Source organism: Lates calcarifer, linkage group LG20, assembly GCF_001640805.2.
Source record: "Lates calcarifer isolate ASB-BC8 linkage group LG20, TLL_Latcal_v3, whole genome shotgun sequence".
Lineage (NCBI taxonomy): Eukaryota > Metazoa > Chordata > Actinopteri > Centropomidae > Lates > Lates calcarifer.
The window spans coordinates 7,265,581-7,283,570 of NC_066852.1; the positions used below are offsets into that span (position 1 = coordinate 7,265,581).

Here is a 17,990-nt window from a genome sequence, read left to right on the forward strand (position 1 = left end):
TGGTTATGACTAAGTATCTGTAATATTCATGTAATCTGGTGAACGCTTTTACAGTCCCAGAGTGAATAGACAACCATGAACCTCTCAGCAAATAAAGCATGGTACTATACCAGAGGAAGATGTCATAAATCTTGACAGGGGGAGGTGTTGATTGGGATTATAGGAACAGAAATAATATAGGGACTGTGTTGCTTCTAATTAGCAGAAGAGTGTGTCACTCATACAGGTATGTGGCACAAGATACAAACAAATACAAGCCTTCATACTGCAGATGTGCTAGGCTTTAAGCAAAAGAAATCCTGCACCCTCAGCCCTGGCTGTCACAGCAATCTCATTTAAATGTCATCTAAATCCTAAAAACCCAGAACAGTTCGATTTAGATTTTGCACATCATTAAGTCATTTATAATTAATGCGCAGCTAATTAAGGCTTTCTCATAGTTATTAACAGGATGTTTAATTCTAATTACATTAAATTCTCAGCCTTAAAGAAAGTCTAATGTTTGAATCTCAGTGAAACCTGATAAAGAATGCCTGAAATGATGTACATTTAATAGTATATGAAAAATCACAGTGAATGGCAGGCTTACCTTGTCGTCTTGGTCACTCTCGGTGTCACACTGCAAAAAGAAGAAAGACAACATTATATGTCTACATCCTTGTTTTATGACTGTTCCTGCTTGGACTGTACTCAATTCCAACACATGTGAGTGCCATAATCCAATTTACTTTTGCAAATGGCATATCTTATCAGGTCTTTAATGACAAACTTATCACATACTCATATTCAGTGTCTGAATATCATCAGATCACTTCATTAGCTCACTACGCAAGCTGTGGAATGTGAAACAAAGCAAATTTCTCATGAGCAGCCATGCCCTTGTTAACACTGAAAACTATGTGAAATTCAGACGGCAGCGGAATCTCAAAACACTAACCGCCATTAGAATTAGAATTCCATGATGTGTGTTCCTGCTTGAGGCTGGGGATGGAGAAATGACACGACGAGGAAGGGAACTTTGTAATAGAGGGAGGAAAAAGCGGTTAGATTTCATTTTTTCTTTCCAATTTCAATTTCAAGGTCCACTTAATTCTTTATCAACTAATTAGTGTGATGCTGGGTGACTGGCGGCCCTCAACGTTGTGCATATGGCTGAGGTGCAGAGAAGCACTGGAGTCGGTAATGAAGAAGGCACTGGGGGGGAATATGGGCAGAGGTTGGCATGGTGTGTGTGTGTGTGTGTGTGTGTGTGTGTGTGTGTAGGTGGGGGGACTGGGCTTGCAGGGAGGGGTTGGTGGGTGTCGATTAAAGTGGGGAGGGAGTGAGAGAAGGTGGTGAAATGACTGACAGCACAGGGAGTGAGCGACAGAAGGCCCTGCCATTTTTTCTTACTCCCCCTTTTATTTCGCTTCCATCTCTTGTTTTTTTGCTGATCTGGGGCCCTGCAGAGCTCAAAGGTAGCTGGCTGGGCTCGTGGCTGCTCTGTTTCTCAAGTTGGATGGTAAAAAGGGGCCTTGCGAGCTCAGCAGGAGCATAGCATCCAATTTACAGGCCTGTCCCACATGGCCCCAGGGGCTGCCTGCGGCACACTGCCATGATGGTCAGCTCCAGCAGCTCATAAATTATGCAGAGGCAATAAACGCACTGGGCAAACACTCCTCAGACGTTCTCCTGCTCTCCATTTCTCTCTCACTCTCTTTCTCCACCACCCACAACATTCTACCCCCCCATTTTAATACAGTGAGAGTCGGAAGCCCTACAGACTGTCAGCTGGAAGAATAAATATAGGTAATGACAGATAAGTGCAGATTCTGATAACATGTGAATATCTGTGTAATACAAAAAGCTGTACACTGTGTGTGTTTATGGACATCTATTTTTGCTTGTGAATAAATGGGCGTGTCAACCATGTATCACTCTCTCTTGTGGCCTCCTACACAGGACTGACTAATGCAGCAGCAGACAAGATCTGCTGAGCAGGATTAGCTGTCTCAAGTGCTTCCATGCATTCAGGCCTCTTAGAATGAGACAACAGTAAAGCAACCAAGCACTCATTAGCTGCCTCTCTGCTTGTGTGCACATACCCAGGAACACAGGCATGCAAGGGGTTCAAATAATGGACATCATTTTAGTTTTTCCACTGTGTTGTGATCCATAAAAAACACTACCAGCCTTTCTTTCTCGTGTTCCCTTGTTTCGCTCTCTCTCCTTTCCCCTGTTCCCTGACTGTGCAGCCAATTGCTTTGATTGCCAAGATAGAAGCTGGCTGGAATGACTTGCCCTTGCTTGTGAAGCAAATGGAACATGCTAATGGAACTCATCGTATTACCCGATGCAAAAGTGCCATAGCTCATTACTTTAAGATAAAAGGATATCATTGTAGACGGCAAGCAGAATTGACTTTCTGTGCTACGACTTGATGATGATTTAATCAACTGCTCTCTTTCACTTCTCATCCCTGCGCCTGTCGCTTTCACAGGTGCTACTAAACGAAGCACTCACACGGCTAGTGGGGGAGAGAAAAGAAAAGAAATTGCTGTCATTACTTTTTTTTACCCCAGGAATAGAGGTATGCAAATTTCCCAGAGCGACAAAGGATGGAAAAAAGGGAAAACTTAATAAAATGGAAATACCTTTATAATGAGCAAAGTAAAAAATCCTGAGATCAGGCCTGACAGGCAAGGGCAGGCAATTTGATCGTCCTTACAGCGCAGACACCAAAGCTCCCTCGAAGTCGCTGCTCAAGTATAGAGCAAAAAGTAACAAATAATAATATCTCCAAAGAGATAAAAACACATCTCAGGCATACAAACAAGTCAGAGCTGTCACTCACTGATAAGTGATCATAGTGAACTAATGCGTTGCCTCATGCATAAAGCAACTTAAGGCGGGGGAGAAGAATCCCTGCATATCTGAATTTTTTTTTGCTCCATGCATTTCCACTTACTGGCTCTTACATTAGAAACAGACATACAGCTAGAAAGTCTTGGCTTTGCACTTGGCAGTTGGAAATTGTCATGAATGATTGCTATACCTCATCATTAATAACTGAGGCACAATATTGTTTAAGGACATAATCATGAGCTCAAAAATTCAGTTATTGCTGTGATTCTGAATAAAATGGATACGTACTGAAGGGTAAGTATGAATGAACCTGCAGAGCTATGGTTAACTGTAATGTCAAATACACTTTATACCAACCCTGGGCGGCCATGTCTAATGAAAAGACATATGCCAGTTTTACAATGACTGACAAAAAGGAATATATTACAGTGTAGAGAGAAAAAAGCACAACAACAACAATAGTGCTATTGAGATCAGTGAAGTCTGACAGGTTGAGGTAGAAAATTGGTCTTATTTAAAGCAACAGACATGTACAGTAAGGAAACCATTAGTCCTGGGAGGGGACTGACAAAGAAAGTGATACTCTACTCAGGCCCACTGCTATTTACACAGGGCCAGCATTATACTGTACAGCTAGACCCTAGTGTTTAGTTTAAGTAACACAGGAATGTCAAACATTAGCTTCAGCTCTAAGAGCTGTTGATGTTGGCCTGTATCCGGAGCACTTCTGATTGCCCCCCTGCTCTCACCCGGGCCTCTCTTTTGGCTGAGTGCTCTTACAAATTTCCCTACGCTCTGTCCAAGCAACAAGCCTTTTGTTTATATTGGTCTGAAAGTAGGAGTAAATTATTCTTGTCCTAAATCCTCTCCAGCTGAGAGTAATACTGGTCCAATAGAAGGGGAACATAAGGAGCCATGGGCCGAATGCTAAATGATGCAGCTATGCTATCGTCTGTAGCAGCAGGGCTCACCATAGTCTCCTGCCAGAGCTACCCACAGAAAAATGTCTGTACTAAGGAGGTAACCACATCACACAAGGATGCGTGCAAGGCAAGTATGCCATGTTCCCTTTTCCAACATAACCTTCTGGAAATCCACTGGTCCACAAACAGTAACAGATGTTAAGTCAATCAAGAAAAAAATGACATGCATAAATGATAATTCTGAAGGCAAATAGAGTAGGTTTATTAGAATTTCTCATCCACTGTCTCCAGTGTTACAAGTTATCTCTAATTTAGTATTTTCTTAACTGGCACCTTCTTAAGTCTGTATCTGTGATGGATGTGTATTGTTGTTCCCATGAGTGACATTAGCCTCAGGTTATGCTGGTTGCTATACATGACCTTAAAATTAATTATGGTTGATATCGGCTTCATTAAAGTGCCCTGTTACACAGAGGATGGTGTCTGTTTATCAGTCTGAGCCAGGTTGTCCTGGAGGTTGGCTGAAGGGGTTAAAGCCCAGGGAAGAAGCCAACTTGCCTCCATGCCTGGGAACTGGAAAGACAGCATGAAGGATGGCAGCCATTGCCAGGGTCAGCTCTGACAGTGCCAATTTGATGTGCTGTCGTCAAGGGCTCCTCATTCCCTCTTCCTAACAGCTCCTTCCTGAAATAGCTGAGCGTCCTGATGGTTTTCTGATGCAAACAGTCACATGGCAAAATGGTTTTCTCCCCTCCCGCTGCATCCTCCTCCATCTGCTGCTGGGGCCTGGGTGCCGCCGACCGCCTGCCTGTCACAGCGTGTGTGGAAATTAGCTGGGGAGGAGGTGCTCGCTTGTGCTAATTACATTTTAATCATTGGAAATGTGTTGGCAAATCAAGCCTTGATTGCCATCTTGGAGCCCAGTGCTCCTCTCTGCAGGTTTGGGAATGGGGGTGGAGGGTTGTGGGGCTAGAATGTGGATAAGCCTAGACTTGCCAAGCTGGACACCGCACCCTCCACAACGGCTTGATATGGCGGCATGCCTGGCCTACCACTGGGTAGTGGCTGTGCCACATTATTCATGGGGAATAGAGGAAGACCAGGATGGTGAAATGGGGATCTGTGCCATGCTTAGTCTCAAATCCCCCACTCACACCTCCCATATCCGTCTCTCTTTCTCTAACTCCCTCTCTCTTTCTCACCCACACATTACACAGTCTGCCAGTCCTGCCACTGTGAATTGAGAAACAACAAATAGAGCCGGGCAGGAGGAGACTGATGAGCTCAGGGTTTGCTACACAGCACCTGCTTTGGCACACGAAGCTGGAGCAGCAGGCCCCGTCACAATACGCTCACAAATTAGATTCTTATAACACAGAAATACAAAAAAAGAGAGGGAGACTGACTTGGCTACACCAAATTTAAACTTAAGTAAGTAATCTTAAGGTTGGCAACATGAGCATGGTCAATATAGCTTGGTAACTGGGGATGGAGATGTGGTCCAAGTTCGATAAACTCTACAAGAAACACCAACATAACCTCTACACTCGATCGCTAGCTTCATGCAGCACTATCACCTGCTGTGACTAATGATTTTAATGATGATCTGCCCTGGACAGACCTTCTGTTTAAAAGCCCCCTTTCAGTGTTAACCAATGCTATGCTAAAGACTGATTCACACTCATAACAAACCGAAAACAGCGGCAAACACAACCACCCAAATGTAGACTGTACTTAAGTGACTTTACACTGGAGTGAACCTTAAACTCTGGGATTACTTTACTTTAAAAATAAGTCCAGCAGACACACATTTCATGAATAGGTATCCATAAAAGACAGTTTTGTAAATACACCTAAAAGTTCAGTGAGTGGAAGGAAATTCAACATGACATGCCTGGCTGGGATGGGTCATTAAAATAAGCAAGGTTCTGTGGTGATGACATTGAACATCTAATTTTCACAGCATCTGCTTGATGTCGAACTGTCATATAAAAATATGGTAGGAAAGAGAAGACCTCAGAAAAAATCATGAGGAAAAGAAAACAGTGCAACTTGAGTGTTTGAGACAGTCTATATAGTCACATAAGGCAAACACCTCTTTCAGCAGCCAAGAATGTTTCGTCAGGGAGGAGTAGACTTCTGTCTGGACTAATATAACCAGGTCTGATCCACATGTGCAGCACCGGCCAAATGCAGCAGGCCAACATCTGAATGCAATTTCCCTTCAAATGTAAAACTTTATCCAGAAGATATCCAATTGGACCGCAAACACTGGGACAGTGGAGCTCAAGGAGGGACGATGGGAGAGGGGGGAAGAAAATGAAGCCTTCCATAAAATAATAAGAACTTTATAGTCTGTGACCTCTGGTTTCAATACTCTGGAGTACATTCTTTTTATGTTTTATTTCACTGGACTGTGCCCAAATGTACTGAGAGAACATTTGAAACAATATTCCAAACTTGACTCTTCTATATTAAGTTCATTTTATGATTAATTCTATATTGTTAAATCTCTAATGATTTACATTACAATAGCACCAATAATGTCAAACCAGAGAGTTGGCTCTGCAGTGTCTCCAAAAGGACTCCATGTTTAGCTGTGACCAGGGAAGTGAAAAGGAGCACTTTGTAAAAGCAATGTATGTGCATGTTGCTTTATGTTTGAGTGTGAAGGATGGTAGGACATTTGACTCAACTGGAGATGTGGCAGTACACTAAAGTGATGCTTGGCAGAAACAGATGTTGCCGCAGGGTAAACCTCTCTGTTGATCAGTGCAATCCACCCACCAACCACAGAAAGACTAGAAAGACATGTATACACACACACACACACACACACACACACACATCTGTCTTTGAGAGGACATCATTGCAATAATGCATTTCCACGCCCTTTACTGTAACTTCAATCATGACAACTAAATTCCTAACCCCAACCCTTACAACCCTTACTGTAACCCTAACCTAAACCTTAAACAGCCCTTTGACGGTGTGTCAGAAAGTGAGGGCTGGCCAAAATGTCCTCACTCTGTAATGTCTATAACTCAAACTGGTTCGCACAAAGATAGAAGCAGAACTGCACGCCTGACAAGGACCAGCGTAAGAGGGGAGGAACAGAGAGGTGCAGCGCTTTGATTTCTTAAATATCCATTTGTTACACAAGCACCAAGTTCAGTATCTCTCAGTCAACTTAACGCGGTTCTCCCAGCTACAGGCGAGGCTCCGGGGCGCCTGGAGGTGGGAACCATTTACCGGTTATCTGACGGAAATGAAAAGACATAAGACATAACTGCAGCACACAAATGTGGGTGCATACACAAACACCTACAAACACTCACCTTGCCTCACCCCAACTCTGCACTCTGTTTCCATAAGCCAACAGGGGACTGGGGCACAAAGCAGATGCTGGATTAATCAAAGATTAATAGAAGGATTTGGAGATAATTACATACATCAAATTGCATTGTTTGCGCGGTTATGGTGACTCCCTTGAGATGAGTCCACTTGGTGTGTATTTTAATTACCCCACATGCTAGACATTAACAATGATGTGATTTGGCATCTTCATTACGGCAATCTGGCTACACACAAACAATCAATTTTAGACTATTTGTGGAATGCTCCCAAAGAAGCAGAATTTCTGTAAAGAGGAAGTGGGCAAGTGCAATGATGGGGGAGTTTTGTGTGGATAAGCAGATGGAATGGAACAGTCACTGAGATGCTACTCTGTTGCAACCAGTGAAATTTATGGTTGGGTATCGAGCTTCAATGCTTTTTGGTAAAACCTGAAATGTGTCAGTAGAAATGAGCATCAAAAACTGTTCCAAAAACTGGCACTGAACGCTTGCGCAGATTCATACTCCTGTTTGCTTATTTGAACAGTTTCTGAATTAAATCAAACCATTTACAGTACATATTAATATTCTATATTGTATCCTATTAGTCTTGGCATCAAAATATTTCAGATGTCATAAATCCCTTGTGAAATGTGATAATATTATACATAATGGGACAGTTGTATAGAAAATAATTTTAGCCACCTATAGTAATGCTTGAAACATTCATGGATTACATGTGGTTGGATGTATGCTGCAACCCTCTGTTGTCAAGAGATATAAATCCCATCTGCTCCCCTTACCTCCCACTTCCAGCCATCCCTCCCTCCCTTCACACTGACTCATAGCTGAGGGGGGAGAAAAACATCAGGATTAGGTTCTGTGCCTCTAATCACTTAACTCCTCACACCTGATGGCACACTATTAACTTTGACTGTCTCCAGTGACCCCGCGGGTCGTTGCCCATCACATCAAGTTTTTATTAGGGAATTTTCCTCATCATTAGCCATGGCCTGGAAACGAGCCATTAATATTCATACTGGCAAACCAAAATGAGGTCCCACTGATTTTCCATCATCCAGGCTATCTGCGCAGCTGCCACTGTTAACAATCACCCCAGTGCCGCACATTCGCCATGTATCATTATAGGGCTCCATAAAGCTCTTTTTCTGGGTCTGCCATGATGGGAAGACATAGAAGAGGAGGAGGAGGTGGAGAAGGCTGTGAGGCTTGCAGCCAGCTGACACCCATCTGAGAGAGACTGCCCAGCTCTGCCAACAATCTGCCTGGAAGTCTCATGCATGAAGACCGGCACTGTCAATGCTAACAACCCCTGCAGGCTCTGCCAGGGACACAGCTGAGATACACAGAGTTCCCTCTGTGTTCTCATATTAGAGCACACGTTGTTTATCAGTCTGTAATGGCAGCTAGGAATGCAACACTTTGGAAGGGTCTGAAATCTTGAGCAAGATGCTGACATGTCTAAAGATCATTGGGGAAGATTTCATTCAGACACAGTGTTATTTTCCAATAAATACTAAGTAAGATTATGATTTGCCAAAGCACAGTATATAGCAGACAGTAATATATCCTGAAAGAAATGCAATATTTTGAAGGTATTTTCCAGGAGACACTCATATCTCTTCAAAATAAGAGGCATTTAACTCTGCATATGATATCAGAACATCAGGAGTCAGAGTAAATGCTCTCCCTGTACCAAAAATGGCTGCACCATGTTTCCACATATTACTGCTCATCCTCAAAATGATCCACACTGTTCATGTCTCTGCTTCTCTGTTACCAGAGGAGGGCATCCCAAATCTCAAGCTGAGGCTCCACGCGGTGTGAATACAGACCTGCTTCAGAGCAACAACGTCCCAGGCATCTCCACAGATAAGACTGCTCTCTCCTCCCCTTGCACCCCACCTGAGACTAACTGGTCCCAATGCAGGAGGAGGCCTCCCCTGTGTCATGGGCAGTAGCAAAAATTAAGCGGCAACACTCTGACAGGCCAAGATAAATTTCCCCTGTAGCTCTTACACCATGCCACGTCCCACAGATGCATTGTCAACCTCCTCAGAGCACCCCACTAGAGGAAACATGAAAATTATACATGGAAATGATCTGTAAATCAGTTATGTGAGCTTATATGTGCAAGGCTACACCCTACAGTCATTTGTAAATTACTGACACAATTTACTCTAACAAGTTACTTTACATATAATACTGTGAGTGAAAGCTGGGTGATATTAGATGGGAACTGTCTAGTTACCTGGGTTTGAAAGTGGTGTCTTGATTTCAAAAACAGACTGCATAGTCAACAACTTTCAGTAGAATGAGGACATAAGGTGAGACACCAAAACAGATGCAGCCGCTTCAGCATCGTCTTCCAAATAATTAGAGCTGCAGTGACAAAAACACTTTGTTATTCTCCTACTATGATTTGCTAGCTGTCACAGTGTACATCTGAGTTGCCTCATTATACAGAAAGTAGTCAAATAAAAGCCGACACTGCACACTCCTGTCAAGATGCTGTCTACCGCACATGCAAACAAGCAAAGATGAATAAACATTAGTTACCGTTGAGGGCTGGTCTTTGAGCCGCGAGGCTCACAAAGATCCGCTTTGTACAAAATAAAAATATTTAATTTGAAAGACTGATGCAAGGCAAAATGAAATTAAAAGGAACCCATGCTAACTGCTAAAACAAATTACTTGCAGTGCGCTAAATTACATTTGCTCCTCCATCAGCGAGATCAAACGAGCCTAGTTTGACTCTCCTGCGCTAATGATTTCCTGCACTCACCTCCTTTTTCATCCCAGGGGTGTTAATAAACACTCAGTCTGGTTTTTTGTTTGTTTGTTTGGTTTATTTATACATTTCCCAGTTCTACGGTCTCATCTTGCTCCCTCCCTCTCGTGTTCACTTTGCCCACGCTGGTGGCAGGCTGGGTGAATTAAAGGGATCTAATGTAATCCCAGGGACAGCAGGCTCCTGAAAAACGTGCTCAATTAAAGCAGGATGAGCCCAGTGGGAGCATCCCTGGCGGAGCGTGGGGTGACTGACACGGCCCTTTGGTTGGGATTAATTAGCATGCTAAGTGGTAGAGCATGATAGCAGGCTGAAAGCCACGGACCAGCCATCTGACATCCGCCACCTCCCACAATACCAGCAGTACAGTTATGGTTCTAACTGATCCAGCCCCCTTCTGTCCCTCAAAGCCTGATTTAACCTCCTGACAAAGGCATAAAGGTGTGGATGGAAACCAGAGCGGGAGAGACTAAGGCTGTCTGTGGTAGAGCAGTTCATAACATGTTCATCTTTTGGTGAGAAAATTACAAATCTAATGTCTCAACCCTGAAATGTCTTGTTGATGTTTTTGTCAGGCTCCTAAATTCTACTTCTTGGAAATAATTCCAGGTTTTGACTATCATTTTTCAGCTGTAAACAGCTTGTCAATATACTAGGTCATACCACATTATCACAGGATAACAGCTAGATTTGTGGCTCAACTCATGCTTAGGGTTGAGGGTTTTAACTTGTGATGGCTTGTTTTGCTCCTTGAAACTATTAACAGTATGCAAACATTAGGTCAGTCCGTGAGTGGTGATGTGGGACTTTGATTTTGGAGCTGTGCTCTGACAAAGCTTCCAAAGTTTTGTCAAACTGTAATGTTTTGCAGTGTTTCATGTGTTTTCTTTTTGATTGCTGTACAGCAGAATACCACAGAGCTCAGGCCCCAAGGCTCTATGTTCATGTTGACTGCCCCAGCAGGAGGGTAGACTTCAGAATGAAAGGCTACCCATGGATAAAAATGTTTGCCCAGCAATCTGGGACAACCACTGCAATGTGAACACAACAAAATGCCAACATCTGCATCAAATTCACATCTTTGACTTTGTCAAAGGTTCTTCTTCTGTTCTTTAGCTGAGATGATTTCTAACTTGTGTACTACACTGCCAACACTTGCAAAAAATATATGACTATACAGTAGTCTTTGCCAAGCTTCTTCTTCAAAAAATGTAATGCTGTTGCAAAGATTTCAGGGTCGGTTCCTCAAGCTATGCTTAATGAATTACTGGTTATGATGCAGTGGAACCTGACAAAAGAGAAACTCAGGTAACTGCCATAATGCAGACCACGTTATGGACACAAGAGAACAGACTTAATCCATACAAAATCGAGAGTTAGGTCAGAGACTGGTGTCTTGTCTGTGAGTTAGGGTCAGCTGTCATGTGGTGCACTGGTGTTTTTGTAGGCCCCTGGTTACTGCTACTCTTGTGTGTTGTTACAGTGTCTCTGAATAAGCAATCATGCTCCAATAAAAACTGATCTACCCTCTGCTCCACTCAAGAGCTTTCAAGCCAACTCAGCACACAATATCCCACATAGTTTATGACAACCCTTCTCTAGGCTTTCTTACAGTCCAAAGACACTGGGAAGGAGAGGTGGGAGGGAGAGAAAGAGAGAAAATCACTGGAGTGTTTTGTCAGCTGTAATTACTCTCCAATTATATGGTCAAAATATGGCATTACAGGGCACTTTGTTGTCCAGGCAGCCTGGCTTTGATCAAGTTGTGGCAGAATGTGTTTCGCATTAGAGGCCCCACTATGATCTATGTTTCCTGTCACGACAAGGATAACAGTGAGGTCACCAGAGCAAGCCCCCTCCCCACCCCCCGGGAGCAATAGCAGTCCTGCAAGCATCCCTGGAGCATACTTCCCCTCTCTCTCACAGGGGGTAAAAGGATAGTGAGGAAGGAAGAAACAAAGTCGAATACGGGAAGAGCAAGAAAATGCTGTGAAGAGAGGTGGGTGACTCACACAAATGGTCAAAACTGGATCTTTAGTAGTGGTGATAAAAATAGAGAGCTAGAGAGAACTTACAAGAAGCGTAAACTCTTTTTATGATAGGTCATAACTATCAGCCACCTGTTGTATTACAAGCAAGTGCGAGACATTTTGCTTTTTCAAGGCAAATTCACTGTGTAACACGGGAGTCATGGATTCAGCTTAACTGAAAAAAGTAAAATTTGTTCCACTCATATTGTAGCTGTTCTCACTGACTCGTGGTACCCACTGGCATTTTTATTGTAAACAAACAGTGTTGACATACATCTAGCATTGTGTACTCTCAATGCTGTAAAATATGTTAAAAGCATTTCCAAATTGGCTTTTTTGATATTTTGAAAGTATTTACACTGTCTTCTTCTCCTCTGTTACTCTTTTACCGATTGTTATCACCTTCTGTAATCAGCAGAAAATGCAAGATTGCACTCATTAAATCACAGCTCCACAGTGCCACTAGTGGTCAAATTCTCCTAAGTAACAAAGTACATTTTCAGAACAATGAGTGTGCAGGATATGTTCAACATGATATTATCTCTGTGGGAAACGTCATGGTTGAAGTGAGGTCTGTGGTTAGCTTCAGCGGTGTAAAGTTGATGGTCCATTCATCACTTTAACACATAGCCAAGGTCATAGACTGTTGCCCTGGAGCATTATAGTAGGCATAATATATTAACACAGACTGTTCAAGGAAAATTACAATGACTTTGAATGCGCTCGTTTTCACCCAACACATTCTCTCTTGGGTTAGCAATGCTCTGAAACAACCCACTTATCAAAGACACCCATGTGGGTAAAGGAAAACATTTCAGTACACCATGTCTGAGCTGAGCAGAGCGTGCCAGACTTCTGCTGGTCATCTGCTGAGGGCCAGTGAGAGCTTCTCCTGGGGGATATCAGTGGCATCCCAGGCCAGGCATGGCATGTGCTCTCTCCAGGACCCCCCCAGGCTCTGCTGCATGCTGGCCTACGCTGCGGACACGACCATCTGTGCTGCCTCCCATTGGTAAGTTGGCAAACGAGGCTGCACAAGCAGCCCTCCCCTGATTTGGGCGTTCGGCCCGGGGGCTGGAGGAGGAGGAGGGTGGCTGTGGTGCGGTGAGGGATGCTCCCTGGTGTTTCAGAGAGCCACTCCATAACACTTTCCTCATGAGCGCTCCTCCGGAGGGCTGCTGGAACGTCTCGGAGCCATCTGGGGAGAAGTGGAGCGTGGCAGGGAGCAGCTGGACGCTTACAGCTGCTATTTAAGCCCTGGCAGCAGAGCTCCATATCAGTCAGTCAGCAGGAAATGCAGGGAGCACAGCGGTGCAGAACCTAGCAGAGGCCACAACACAAAGCTCCTGCTTCACATTTCAGACATGAGCTAGTGTTGTCCTTTACTCACTACATGCCACAGAGTTGTGAAATGTAGAAAAAAGCTGCAAAAAAATCTCAGATACAAATACTGTAGCAGATTGAAAAGTACAGTTTCTGTCCAGTACACTGGCACAATCAGCAGCAGAAATATCTAGAAGTACTTGCAATTAAAGTTAGAAAAACATATTTAAAAATGTGCTTATGGAAGGACAGTGAGCATTTACAGAACCTGGTAATGAAAGTAGACAGGTTTAAGTGCGCATAATATATAGTACATAACACTGAAGATTACATGTATGAAGAGATATGCATTGTATATAAACTCGTGTGAAGAGGAGAATGCAAGTATAGAGCCAGGAACATGCCATGTTATCTTAAATTAAAGATGTGAAATGTGGTTTGTGGAGCAGTGTTCATGAGATGTTATCTCTGGGCAAAGACAAGTGTGAACAGGGCCTAGTCAGATAAAGTGAGGTAGGTCACATTACACTCTGGGAATCTGCCTCAGCTTACAGCAGCACTTTACTAAAAGTAAACACTCTCAAGTAGTTTAAGGAAAGCAAATAGAGGCTGGTGGAGCCTGATGACTGACAGACGTCCTCCAAACATATTCTGTATGTTTAAATGTTCTCTAATAATTCACTTACACTCAGCGTAAGGTAATGCTTTTATTTGCTGCAACTACAAGCACTGTAACCATGTTATTTCAGTGCCCGTAAGGCTGAAATCAGAGTAAGCATGCTTTTATTAAAAAGTCATGGATTGCAGTCATTCTGATCCTTGTGGTATGCTCACAGCTCATACAGATTTCTTTCAGAATTTTCATTCCTTCAGAATTTCCATTAGCTAATGGCACATTTTGTTTTTATCTTATTTTGGGACACCTGTAATATTTTTTTCTGCAGTTACCACACTTTGAGTAATAAATGTAGTAACTTAACTGGGCAAATCATCTCAAGCCATGACCCTAATCTGAAAACTCACACTCGTGCAGGCACGTAAATATACTGATGATAAATTTGCAGCAAGTCTATGACACATATTGTGAGACAGTTACATACTGTGTCTTGCAATATTAACACAGAATGTGACTGAGAAAATGCTAACCCATAACATGTTTGTATTAACATAATCCGATGCTCTGGAAAAAAGCACACGTAATAGTTGGAGAAGAGATCATTTTTGGAATACAAACACTTGTGGCTATTGTGGTCAGTACTTGAAATGTGCCTGACAGCATTTAGAGAGATTTGCAGGCACAAGCTCTCATTTAGAGACACAGGCAAAAAATGTGCAGTAACAATCAACAAAAAAGAGATGGATGCTCAGCAAATGTCGATTGGCCACCAGAGACTGCATGGGAGGTTTTCTCACAAAGCTGTATAAGTCTTGATTGTTGTGTAGGTCCCACGAGTTCACATCCCCATGTGAAGCTATGGGAAAAACTGCTTGTCAGGAGAACATTAATTAAAGTGTTAAAGGTACAAGAAGTATTGACTTCCTCTCTTCTGCAACCTCCCCAACCACTAGCAGCCAGCAAACCCCACTGCCCCCCGAGGTAAAGTCTTCTACTAGCTCAGGCCCAGGAGCTAACTGGAAAAAAAGCCCCACTAAGACCAATTAAGGCCTTCACTAGGAGACTGAAAGGAAGACAAATGGAGGCAGAAGGCCCGATTACAAGAAACCTTTGTACAGATGTAAAGCAATTAGAGTGGTCTCAGGGGCCAGACAGTGCGGTACCTGTGAGTCATGGATCCTACAGCCAGTCGAAAGTCGGAACAATCCCTCTTTTCTGTTTAGGGCCCCAGTCAGCCTGTGTATTAGTGTCATATATCAGCCGATAGGCCTGGTATTGGTTTCTCTAGTGCAGGGAAGCTCAGTAGTCTGCCAGAGAGGACCACTCCACCCTCCATTATCCGTCTGCTGGGAGAACAGGGGCTCTATTATCCATTCAGGCGGGGCCTTTTCGATAAAACAAGGGCAGATAGGAAGTGTGGAAGCTCTCAGGTGTCTCCTTCCACCAGGGAAGTTTGTCAGAGAGGTCATTCTGATAAAAGCTGGGGTAATTATACTGCACAGCACCACCGATTACCAGTCAGAGCACATTTAACCAGGACGGCACTGTGACCTCTACATCACAGTGGAGTGGCAGCAAATCCACACTAATACAGCGTCAGTGTGAAGAACATCAATGTAAAAATCTATACATATATGGAACTGTCTGTGTTATTTAGGCAAAATGTAAAATTCTTCATTAAGTGGGTTTCTTTGTTTCATGACCATTGTCATCATTTTACTTAAATTAATATTTTTCAACAAATACCATAGGAAGTGTGTCTATACATTAATACAAACAATACAAATAATACAATTACTGTTACAGTGTGTCTCTAGGTGTTTGCATCTGTCATTAATAGTCGCAAAGAGCAGATAGGGTCAAAATCTGCAGAGAGTAACAAATTGATTGCTAATGGAAATTTATGTTCAGTGGTCTGATCTTCAATTAACTAAAGCAAAAACCCTCCTTGTGACCTGAGATTATGAAATAATTTTGACAAATGGAGGCCTGGTCTGTAATGACCTTTTTCTCTTCCTCCAAGACGAGGCTAGCTGCAGCCCTCATTATTTATGGGTGGCTTTAAAAAGCAGGTATAGGAGAATGAATGTGCGGCTGTCAGTGTGTGTAATGGGGCTAATAATGGTGTCCTGTGCGCCACATAATGAACCCCACCCCCACAGAAATGCTATCTCCTCTTCTCTGCCAACTTGACGAGCAGCACATTCTTCAGCAGAGTGTCCTGCTTTAAAACCCTCAGTCTGCGAGTGGCAGTGTGGCCCGTATAACTCGAGAGGTAGAGTCATGACTAGTAAAGATGTCTTTGGGAAATGACTACTGCAGCTGTTTCAGCTATTTGTATGCACCCTCATTTGCGGATACTTAACACTTAACATCAAACTAACAAAAATAGATTTCCTGTCTGCAAAAAGTTATGTCTGAAAGTGATTTACAAGGATCGAAAAGAGACTACTTTGTCTAATTCAACTATATTGTAATTTTAATGACATAAAAACAGCTCTGGGAAAACCTGGCTGTCATTAAGTGCAAATCCCATAAATGCGACTATGTACTGCATAATAAAATATATGTGTGATTGCTTGGAATTGCCAGTGCAGTAAATCTGCACAGCAGTGCCTAGCTTGATTTGGGAGCTGAAGAAAACCATTTGACTTCACAGTTCAAGCTTGATGAAGTCCCTGGATGCTGCTGGTTAAAGACTTAAGCAGATGGCCAAATACTTGGCACAAGAAAAGAGCTGCTCTGAATATTTTTTGGCAAATCTACAGGCATATGGCAAAAGTTCATGCCAAACACTCCATTTCACAAAAACGATCCAGCCTGCAGGAAAGCAAAAGCATATTAGGAAAGAAATAATAAGAGACAGAGAAATGATAGAATGACAGAAAGATGTTAAAATGCCAGAAATATGATACTGTTTGGTCTATACAGATCTAATTTACTGTGGGCCCATCCAGCTCCTCTCAGTCTTAAATAATCACTGTCATAATAACACTGAGTGGAGGGGATAAACAGGGTTCTGCTTTAGATCAGGATTGAATCTACAGTTCTGAGGGGCCGAGTAAAGGAGAAGATACCCTCAGCACTCTGGGAAAATCAGACTATCCTGGATTGGCCAGTGCTCACATCCTATTGTCTGCAGCCAAAAGATTAGGAGTGAGGACATTTGGTGGTGAGGATACACATTTAAGATCTGAGGAGATCACTAGCGGGATTTGGTATCAATAAAGACACAGATAGCAGAAGACTAAAATCCACAAGGAAGAAAATCAAATAAAAAGCTCATATCCTGTGTAACCCCACCCAGTATAACAGTCAGGCATCAACTGTATGATCCTCGATTCAGTTGTCTTAGAGTTTGTATCAATAAGAAAGTCATGTGAGCTTTTAAAACAAAGACACATCAAGGAAAAATGGAAGAACTGAGAGCTTGGAGCTCAGTAACCACTGGAAGACAAAGGATGATTGGCAGCAGACGCAACATTAGTGGGAGGAATCTCTCTCTCAAGGGCTTGACAGGCAGAGAGAGATTATCAATCATTCTGCTACAGAAGGTGCTTGCAACAATGCAGGCCTCAATCACTTCCTTTTGTTCGACTTGTGGTCCTGCACCATTGTGTTACACAACATACATTTGTTTTGATCTGGGACAACAGCATCAAACATCACAGCACTGTCAACGCAATATCCCCTTTTTCTTCTCTTATTCATGTAAGGCCTTGACAATGTCACTGCCAAAATATGAGCTCTATCAAAAATAGATTGGCATTCTATGAGATCCTGTTAGAAAGATACACTTTGTTTTCAAGGTAATATATTTGTTATTGAATGGATTCAGGATAACGGGAAACTGCAGTCTGCCTCTTGTTTTAATTAGCCTTTAATATAAGGAAGAAAATCACTGCCCGGAATATGTACTTGCTGCTAAATATACAGTTTTATATTGGCAGAGATGTAGAACATCAACTTTAGATAATAAAAGTAGACAAATGCTGCCTTTTATTCACAAAAAGCTTATAAAATAGCAACAGTACCTGATGAAGAAAAAAGTCTGTGAACCTGACATGAAAGTGAGGCCAAGGACATTGTATCCCAAGCGTTAGATTG

At 42.8% G+C, this 17,990-nt stretch overlaps 1 protein-coding gene across 2 annotated transcripts in view; it reads right to left on the minus strand.

The window, feature by feature from the left end:
* auts2a (activator of transcription and developmental regulator AUTS2 a) overlaps positions 1-17,990 on the minus strand; it is a 289,146-nt gene that overhangs the window by 96,436 nt on the left and 174,720 nt on the right. For both annotated transcript variants that reach the window (XM_018691398.2, XM_018691393.2), the window contains exon 4: positions 590-619. In XM_018691398.2, the coding sequence (XP_018546914.1) occupies positions 590-619 (30 nt within the window). The remainder of the gene's footprint in view (positions 1-589; positions 620-17,990) is intronic.